Genomic DNA, 9,641 nt, shown 5'->3' with positions numbered 1-9,641 from the left:
TACAAAATACACGTCTCAATAAAATGTTGTAATGTAAACTTTTATGAAACAAGGAAAATAGCAATTGTGATAAAAATTTGAAGATGGTCGTGGGAGAATAAATGTAGTTCATTTATTCTGACCAAGTTAAGTATATCAATATGTTTGTAAAAACAATGACAAGTTTCTTAGTCGGAATATGTAGTTTCACGAGCCATCAAACTAAATGACTTTAACATTTACGTTTAATACTTAAAACATATATTAAACTATTTCATTAAAACAAACTCGTGGTTTCACGAGTCATTTCACTAGTTGTAGAACCAAAATTTGTTCGAATTTCTCAAAATTGTTCGAATTTCTCAAAAAGTGTCCGACTTTCACCTGCTTTTTTCAAAAATCAACTTTTTTTTTTGATTTAGCCCGATTTAGAGTTTAGGGTTTAGGGTTTTCGGACCCTAAACTCTAAACTCTAAACCGTTCGTGTAAAAAACTCATTCTAAACCATTAAGCCTAAAATATAAACCCTAAAATCTAACCCTAAATCTAAACTCTAACTTAATTTGATGAAAATTTATGTAGAACAAGTGTACTGTTCTACACAAAATGTTGAACCAAGCAAACGATACATACTGTTCGACTACGTCTATAAATTGTTCGGCCGCGTCCTTTTTTTTCTCGACTACCTTAGTTCTCAGAGTTCTCGATCCAAAAAAAGTTCTCATTTCATTTTTCTATATATATATATATATATATATATATATATATATATATATATATATATATATAATATATATATATATATATAATATAATATAATATAATTCTCGAAGTTGGACTTAAAACTCACTAGTAGATTTGTATATGCACTTTTCACAACTTTGCATACCAAAACCATCTTCTTGGATCCTCAATAAAAAGAAAGAAACAGAGATGGGCTCCATTTTCACCATTATTGTTATGTCTTCAATCTCAAGATTTTAACTTGAAATTCTCTCTCTCTTCTACCTTTTTTTCTATCTAATTTGCATGTCTTCTTCTCTTTGATTATATCTCCCCAAAACCCATGTCCATTTTTGTGCCAGAAAGCCCAGGTATACTCTCTCTCTCTCTCTCTCTCTCTCTCTCTCTCTCTCTCTCTCTCTCTCTATATATATATATATATATATATGTTTAATGTTTATATATAAAGAAAAATTATATATATATGTGTAATGTATAGATCTTATGTGATTACCACCTGATTCTTCTGTGCTCTGACTTTTTAGATTATATTATTACTGTCCTCATCAATCTTTTAATGTGAAGACATGTTGCTATTTGACAAAACCCTACTGGCATTATCAATTTTCTTTAATCTGTTACAGTATCCTGACATATAATTGTTAAAGTTGTTACCTTTTCTTCAAATTTTGGGTGTTTAGGGCTTTTTATGATTTGGGTTTTCATCTATTTTTGTGTTTCAAATTTATTTTTCGTAAGTTACCAAATCCTGATCTGGGTTTCAGATCTACACATTTCAGTACTACTCTTTTTGTTCTTGTTCTTACCTCAATTTTTCTACTTTTTTAGTGTGTTTTATTTTTAGATATACATATATGAACTAATGATTGTTAGGTTGGCTTTTAATGTTTTCTTGAAAAGTCCAATTCTTGAAAAGTTTAATACTTCTCCTACAGTATGAGATCATGAACAATCAGTATTTTTATTTCTTGAAAAGTTTAATATTTTTCATTAGATGACTTCTGTTTTACTTTTTTCTTGAAAAGTTGTTTTTTTTGAACGGCTCATCAGTATATCATTTATTTCAACGTCCCTCATCATTTGCACGTAACACACACGTTCGGCCGAAAACCCGAACCCGATCGACGGTACCCGGGAACACATCCATTAGTTGTGGATATTATTATATGTATTTATAGAAGAATATGTTGTTAATAAAATTATACAAGATGAAATGATGATATATATTGTTCTTGAGGTAGGGGATAGATTTTATGCTCAATGAATGATGTTGAATTTGGATTTGGATAATTAATCTAAATATGTAGTGTTTTTAATATTTTAATTAGACAAAAGTTGTATTTTCACCTTTAGTTTCTGTATGTGTGTTGACTTGAATAATTTGAAACACAATTTTCAGTAGTTACATTACTAATCATGATTCTAATGTTCGTCTTTCAGGCTTATTATTGGCTTCAAATTCGACTATTCCGACTATGCTTAAGCAAATTCTTGCGAAACTCCCCCTTAAATCATCGAAATCCAATTCAAATTATTCAGATGGAAGCAATGCAACCCCTGATTTGGGCAACAATGGCAGCTTCACTAACACTTGTAACGTTATTTCAAGTCGATTAAACGTTGTAAAAAAGATGTCCTCATCTATTTTCCCTACATCAAATGGCGATAATACGATCCAACCTCATCTTGCATTTAAAGATGTCCTTAATTCAGAAAAATCGAAACTTTTTATCAGTAAGTTACATCTTTGCTCGATCATATACGATTTCAATGATCATGACAAAGATAACATTGAGAAAGATCTAAAACGTCAAGTTTTAGTCGAGATTCTTGATTTTCTAGCTTCTGAATCTATAAAGCTCGGCGAAAATATCATGTCAGCGATCTGTAAAATGTGTGGTGACAATCTTTTTCGTGAGTTCCCTCCAAAATACTCCAATCCCAATTCGCCACGTGGCGAAACAGACGACGACGACCCATGGTTTGATCCTGCGTGGTCACATTTGCAACTTGTTTATGAAATACTCCTCCGATTCGTTAGTATTAATTCTCTTGATCCAAAAATTGCTAAACAATATATTGATCACGCGTTCTTGTTAAGATTACTCAATCTCTTCGATTCAGAGGACCCAAGAGAACGTGAATGTTTAAAGTCAGTTTTACATAGAATTTATGGCAAATTCATGGTTCATAGACCTTTTATTCGAATGTCTGTCAGCAATATTATCTACCGGTTTGTTTTTGAAACCGAAAAACACAACGGGGTTGCCGAATTATTGGAGATTTTTGGTAGTGTGATTAGTGGATTCGCGTTGCCCTTAAAAAAAGAACACAAGATGTTTTTGTCACGTGTTTTGATTCCTCTTCATAAACCGAAATCCATTGGTAATTATCATCAGCAGCTAACGTACTGCATAGTTCAGTTTATAGAGAAGGAACCAAAACTTATGACTGTTGTTATCAGTGGGCTGTTAAAATATTGGCCCGTAACAAGTAGTCAGAAGCAGTTAATGTTCTTAAGTGAGTTGGAAGAGTTGCTCGAGTTGATTCGTACAGATGAGTTTGAGAAAGTTATGGTTCCGTTGTTTACCCGTATTAGTTATTGTCTCGAGAGCTACCATTTTCAGGTAATCTTTGAGTTTTTTTTTTTACCATTGAATGCTTCAAATATTATGCTTTTACTGTTAAATAGTACATTCTTTAAGTTCAATTTATTTAGATGCGTAATTATAACCTCCTAAAACCTGCAAATCTGAAATTTAGAGGTAGAAAGATGGATCGGTGGGCTCATGGGTCAATATGGGTCAGATTTCCACCCTAAAGAATTTATAACTGATTAATTGCTTTTTAAATTTTTATTTAAAATGCTAGCTAAGAAACGTTTCTATAGTGATTTGAATAACTTGGGGGTCAATTTGGGTCGTTGGGTCAAATTGGGTTGATCCAAATTTGCCATGCTGACCCAACATGTGTTAGTACCATAGTAAGTGGGTTGGGTTGGGTTGTTTTTTACACTGCATCCTTATTTGTTTATGTTACCATCACAATGTTCAGGTGGCAGAACGATCACACTTCTTATGGAACAACGAACACATAAAACATCTAATAATGTGTAACCGACAAGTAATTTTGCCAATAGTCTTCTCGTCATTACAATACAACTCAAAGAATCATTGGAATCGGACAGTGCTCAACCTAACACAAAATGTGATGAAGATGTTTAACGAGGTAGACGAGGCGTTGGTGCTCTCATGCCAAAGTAAGTTCGAGGAAGACAAATCAGCCACTACCGTGGTGGCTGAGAGGCGGCAACTGACATGGGACCGCCTCGAGAACGTTGCTGGCGGTGGCAGTTTCCAACCTGTAGTTGGAAGTGTTTCGGTTTTAGAGAACACTGCCACTGCCACCGCCACCGCCACGTGTGCTGTTTCTTGTTAACGAAGTAATTTGTTACGATTACAAGTATTGTTTTAGAAGGGAATTGCAAGAAGCACTAATGTTTGATATTGTTTTTTTTTTTGAGTGTTGCTCTCGGTACAACAATGGTGTTTATGTGTATATTAGTGGCGTTGTGTCAATTATTTTGGTCATTTGTAGTGCTAATTAGATTAGATGTAGTATATGTGAAGATGGGCCATTAAACTTTCCTTAGAATAGTAATCCTTGTTAGCTACAATAATGGTTAAGATTAAGAATAGTCTTTATAACTATAAAAGTATGTTTTGTGGCAACAATTTCTTATAGGCACTTCAAATTAAAATCATCCTGGCTTTAAAAATCTTTGATTAATTGTATCCTAGTATATAAGCTTTTTGGAATCACAGGTATAAGTGTATAACCATGTAATTTATACTCCCTTTGTCTCAATTTAATACCCTTTTGTCTCAATTTAATAGTATGAGTTGACCTTTTTAATAACTTTGACCAAAAATAATTTTTATAATTTTTAATGAAAGTTATACCAAATGAAAGTACATTTAAAACTTTATAAATTTATATAAATTTCATTATGCATTATATAACACAGAATTATCAATAATATATCTAAGTTAAGAAAAAAAGCCATTTCAGAACTATTAAATTAAGATGGTGGTAGTAGCTTACAAGTAAAAGTACATTTTGTTTCATGGTGGTCCTACCTCCTAATAAGGTGTGACATTTTGAATTATTGTTCGAACAACTTTTTATTGCATTTAGCAAGGAAAGCTAAAAGAACACCTAACAAAGTGAGCTTATTAAACAAAATGTAATGTTGCATATAATGGTTTTTTGCACTCAATTACCGCACTATACTATATAAAGATTGCAAATTTCACAAATTACTTGTTAAAAAATAATGATTATCACGGGTTGTGCTTTTACTTTGGGTTAAAGCAGTATCACGTTCAAGGGTCGTGGACTCAGTCGGTCCATTGTTTTAAGTTAGATTCAATGGTATAATTTGTGTTTGCGTCATTTTTCATTGCAGGTGGTCCTACGTTGGATGTCAAAAAGTTGGATATGGGTTAGATAATCTAAATTTTTAAATTTCTTGATCTGCACATTCATTGAATTAACTGATTGAAGTATGCATTTTTATCCATTATTAGTCACTAACTTGAGCTCGATCGGCCCGCACGATGCGGCGGAGTCATTCGGGTTGCATATTCATATTTAACGTAGCGTTATGTATTTACATAATTAAAAACACGTTGTTGCGGGTGTGTTTGGATACACGTGGGTAGTACCTAGTATACTTAATGGTGTGCGCTTTTTTGACGCCGAGAATATTGCGAAAAAAGGGGACGGAACCATATGATGTAGTTAGTTTGGGTTGTTTAGCGTACGTGTATATATATGTACGGACGTACGGTAGATAGCCCGAAATATTTAGCGTTTTTTAAGAAACGTCTGTTTCGCGTGTAGTTAGTTGCATTGCGTTCGTGAATTTATTTCGAGTTGAACGGTGATATCGGAGGAATTTAACTGGTGGAGAGCGGGAAGATACGACCCGTTAAAATTGTTGGTGGAGTTTGTTTAAGTGTTTTTAATAAAATAGTTTTTTACACTTTTTACTCCTAGAAAGTTTCCTAGAAATTTTGTACATTGAACATAGTTCAAGGGGGTGTTTTGTAATTTTTTTTTGTGTCGTTTCATGGACATCAAACGACTAAATTATTAATAATAATGATAAAAAAAAAACTTAAATAACATTAGATATTTCAAATATACTAATTTAACGATGTTCACATACTTATACCTTTCACAACCTTTATTTTCAATAACAATATAATATAATATAATTGCTTATATCATATAGTGTATGTGGATATGTAATTTCAAGGGCGTACCTACATTAGAATGAGTGGTAGCACGAGATAACAGCGATATACGTGATGAACAACTTTAAAATCCGAACTTCGGTGAGAATCCAACTCCTTCTTTTCCAAATTAAGCTCTCTCTCACTAAAAGTGAGTTTCTCTCACTAGGGTTTGAAGAGAGTGTTTGTGTAGGTGAAATGTGATCCACAAATGGGATCTAGATCAGCCTTGAAGGCTCCAAACCGACACCCAAGTGAATAGACCAAAATGCTCTTTTTAAAACAAGTTACACAGCTGGCCCGTCAACACATTTGGACGGCGTCCCAAAACTTGGACTGCGTCCAACTCTTCTTTACTGGACGGCGTCCCAATCAACTGAACCAGACTGAAACTGAAACAGGATCTTACAATATTTTTGACCCTGTGCATATTTATTGGGTGGTTTCTTCGTGTAAATAATAATGGATTTTAATTAAAACTAGAAAGATTTCGGACCGCGCGTTGCGGCGGAATATTTTAACGTCTTCTATAAAATTAATGTTGAGCGATAACTGAGAACAAAAGGAGCCAAGAGGACTTGAACTCAGGTTTCTCATTACCAACTCATGAACTTACCACTTGCTTTAGGCATTCACTTAATACAATAAGTTGAGTTTATTTATTACATGAACTTACCACTTGCTTTAGGCATTCACTTAATACAATAAGTTGAGTTTATTTATTATATATATGGGTTCCTTTAAAAAAATAAGCTCCGTTTCGAATATAATTAGTTGTGTTTTGTTCGTAAAATTATTTCGAGTTGAACGGTGATGACGGAGAAACCTAAATCGTAGCGAGAAAAAAGATAAATCCAATTAAAAAAATGGGTGAGTTTTATATAATTGGTATTATATTAAATTTCAAAGTACAATCTAACACCTCAAATTAGAATTTATACCTAACTTTTATCCTTAAATAGTTACAAATTTTACCGTCTAAGTAAGTCTCATGTTACACTAATTTCCCCTAGCAAATACTACAAGCATCACTATTGAGACGACCCAAAATTTGGTGAAGTTTAGTAGATATGAAAATGTGGATGAATTAAAGTGAAATATATATATATATATATATATATATATATATATATATATATATATATATATATATATATATATATATATATATATATATATATATATATACATACCTTAAAATGTGGACGAAAAAAAAATTGCTTCCTCCCGCTTCCCCCCGATTGGTTACTTCCCATTGATCTTGCCTATATATATATAGTGGTAGGATCAAGAGGGAAGTAACCATTCGGGGGAAGCGGGGGGAAGCAAAAACTTTTTTTTTTTTTTCGTTTTTTGAAAAAACTTTGTTCACGAACATTATAGATGAGATGAAAATATGAACATTTAGTAGAGACACTTTGTGATAAATGTTTTTATTTTGGCGGAAAAACGCTCGAAGAAGTAATATATAACAATTATCGTGTTTTTCGAGCGTATTTTGAGGTTTTAGCTATCGGGGTTTAGATATTAGGGTTTATAGGGTTTAGATATTAGGGTTTAGAAATTTAGGGTTTAGGGTTTAGATTTAGGGTTTAGATTTAGGGTTTAGATTTAGGATTTAGATTGAGTTTTTAACATGAACGGTTTAGAGTTTAGGGTTTAGGGTTTAGGGTTTGGTGTTTTGGGTTTATGCTAAACTCTAAATCGGACTAAATTTTACTTCACAAAACATGAAAAAAAAACGTTCATATTCTTCACGAACAATATTACCTTGAATGTTATTTTTGTCGATCGTTTTCCCGCCTAAATAATAACATTCATCACGAAGTGTCTCTTCTAAATGTTCATATTTTCGTGTGATATTGATGCCGGAAAAAAAAATTTCAAAAAAAACGGAAAAAAAAAAATTTGCTTCCCCGATTGGTTAATTCCCCATTGATCCTGCCCCTATATATATATATATATATATATATATATATATATATATATATATATATATATATATATATATTCATTTAATCAGGTATGTTTAAATCCATCCATCCATCAATTTATATACATGTTTTATCGAAATATTTTGTATATGTTCGTTGGTTATCTAGGGTTTTTTTATTGATGATTTTAGGTTTTGTGAATTCGAATGTAACCTTATACTGTTATATCTTTTAATTTATTGTCTGTGCAACTAATTTTAAAATCACGTTAGTAGTTTGTAATTTGTATTCTGCAATTGTAATTTGAATGGGTTCCCGGGTCACCCGTACTCTTAATTTGGTCATATTGCAGTTCATAGCTGCTCACTCATATTTGTTCTTTTCTTTTTTGCAGACAGCTAACTCCAACAACAGCTTGCAAATGGTTTGATTATAGGTCAGTCATTAACGAAACTAGTGATCATAAATAGTCTTAAAAATGAGTTTGTTTTTTAGGCTTAGGCATCGTTTACCCAATGGATTCTGTTCTAAAACTATATGTTCTCCCATTATTGCACTTGATTCTATAAAAACATGTTTGACTCGAAACTTTAGTCAGCCTGCAAGACAAGTAGAAGAAGAAGAAGAAGAAATTGAGATTGACCAAAGGAGGCTGCCAACTGATTATGATCCTGCAACATTTAACCCAACTGAACACCGCAGCCCACCAACAGACCGTGTTTGGAGACTAGTAGATGAAATGTCTTCACTTACGTTAGATGAGGTGGCGGAACTATCGTCAATAATGATGGAGAAAATGGGAATGAAGGAGCTGCCAACTGTGGCGGTGATGAAATCTAGAGCTGCTGCTGGGTTAGTGGGTGGAAAAGGTCAAACGGCTGCAAAAGAAAAGGCAAAACCTGAAAAAACTGTTTTTGAACTGAAATTGGATTCGTTTGAAGCAGCTTCGAAGATCAAAATTATTAAGGAGGTGAGGAGCTATACTGATCTTGGGCTTAAGGAAGCTAAGGAGGTAGTTGAAAAGGCACCAATTGTGTTCAAGAAAGGTGTGACGAAAGAAGAAGCAGGACAAATAATCGAGAAAATGAAAAGCGTTGGTGCTAAAGTTGTGATGGAGTAACAAAAGTTATCTATGATCAACATGAAGAATGCAAAAAGATTGAGAAAATTATGCTCATAAGGTACCCCTTAACCTTTACATTACATTTCACAGGCCAAAAGAAAAAGAAAAAAAAATGTGTTCATTTTATGTTCAAGTTGAGTTCTTATTGAATTGTTATCGTTAGCTTTAGGAATCTAGCAGCATAAAACTACTTGTATGTAAATCATTTCCAAGTGGGAGAGTGTGGATTCCAATTATCTTTTTCACCCTATTGAAAATGAAAATGTATGCTAAGAACAAAATTCAATTATTTGATACCCTTCTTTGATTCAATAGATTTTATCTTTTGAGACTTTGAATCTTTGAATGGACTATTATGTGATTCCAAAATTAATTTACATGTCTTGCTTTTTTTATACACCGTTATACATTTTTTTTTCTTTCAAAAATACATATATGTATAATCCGTTTGAGTTACAAATGATACATATCGCGCAATATGTTTGACCCTACACTGCACAAAAAAACACACACACATATATACATATCGTGCAATATGTTTCACCCTACATGATACATATC

The 9,641-nt window shown here is 32.7% G+C and overlaps 2 protein-coding genes across 2 annotated transcripts; both read left to right on the top strand.

Annotated features, from left to right (window-relative positions):
* The first annotated feature begins 895 nt into the window (after window positions 1-895).
* LOC139904252 (serine/threonine protein phosphatase 2A 57 kDa regulatory subunit B' kappa isoform-like) lies at window positions 896-4,444 on the top strand. The gene is made up of 3 exons (XM_071886198.1): window positions 896-1,073; window positions 2,164-3,350; window positions 3,778-4,444. Exons 1-3 carry the CDS (start codon window positions 1,046-1,048, stop codon window positions 4,159-4,161), a joined length of 1,599 nt encoding a protein of 532 aa, XP_071742299.1. The 5' UTR covers window positions 896-1,045; the 3' UTR covers window positions 4,162-4,444.
* Window positions 4,445-8,224: 3,780 nt separating this feature from the next.
* Window positions 8,225-9,411, top strand: LOC139904251 (uncharacterized). Its single transcript, XM_071886197.1, has one exon. The coding sequence runs from the start codon at window positions 8,436-8,438 to the stop codon at window positions 9,075-9,077; it is 642 nt and encodes a 213-aa protein (XP_071742298.1). The 5' UTR covers window positions 8,225-8,435; the 3' UTR covers window positions 9,078-9,411.
* Window positions 9,412-9,641: the final 230 nt, after the last annotated feature.

Source organism: Rutidosis leptorrhynchoides, chromosome 4, assembly GCF_046630445.1.
Source record: "Rutidosis leptorrhynchoides isolate AG116_Rl617_1_P2 chromosome 4, CSIRO_AGI_Rlap_v1, whole genome shotgun sequence".
Taxonomy (NCBI): Eukaryota; Viridiplantae; Streptophyta; class Magnoliopsida; order Asterales; family Asteraceae; genus Rutidosis; species Rutidosis leptorrhynchoides.
Note: the sequence above shows the minus strand (reverse complement) of the source record. Positions and strands in the feature narration are given on the sequence as shown.

Coding starts and splice junctions, on each gene's coding strand:
- LOC139904252 (XM_071886198.1), top strand. CDS start 1,046: ATGTCCATTTTTGTGCCAGAAAGCCCAG. Junction 1,074..2,163: donor TTTTGTGCCAGAAAGCCCAG/GTATACTCTCTC, acceptor TTCGTCTTTCAG/GCTTATTATTGGCTTCAAAT. Junction 3,351..3,777: donor TCGAGAGCTACCATTTTCAG/GTAATCTTTGAG, acceptor CACAATGTTCAG/GTGGCAGAACGATCACACTT.
- LOC139904251 (XM_071886197.1), top strand. CDS start 8,436: ATGAGTTTGTTTTTTAGGCTTAGGCATCGTTTACCCAATGGATTCTGT.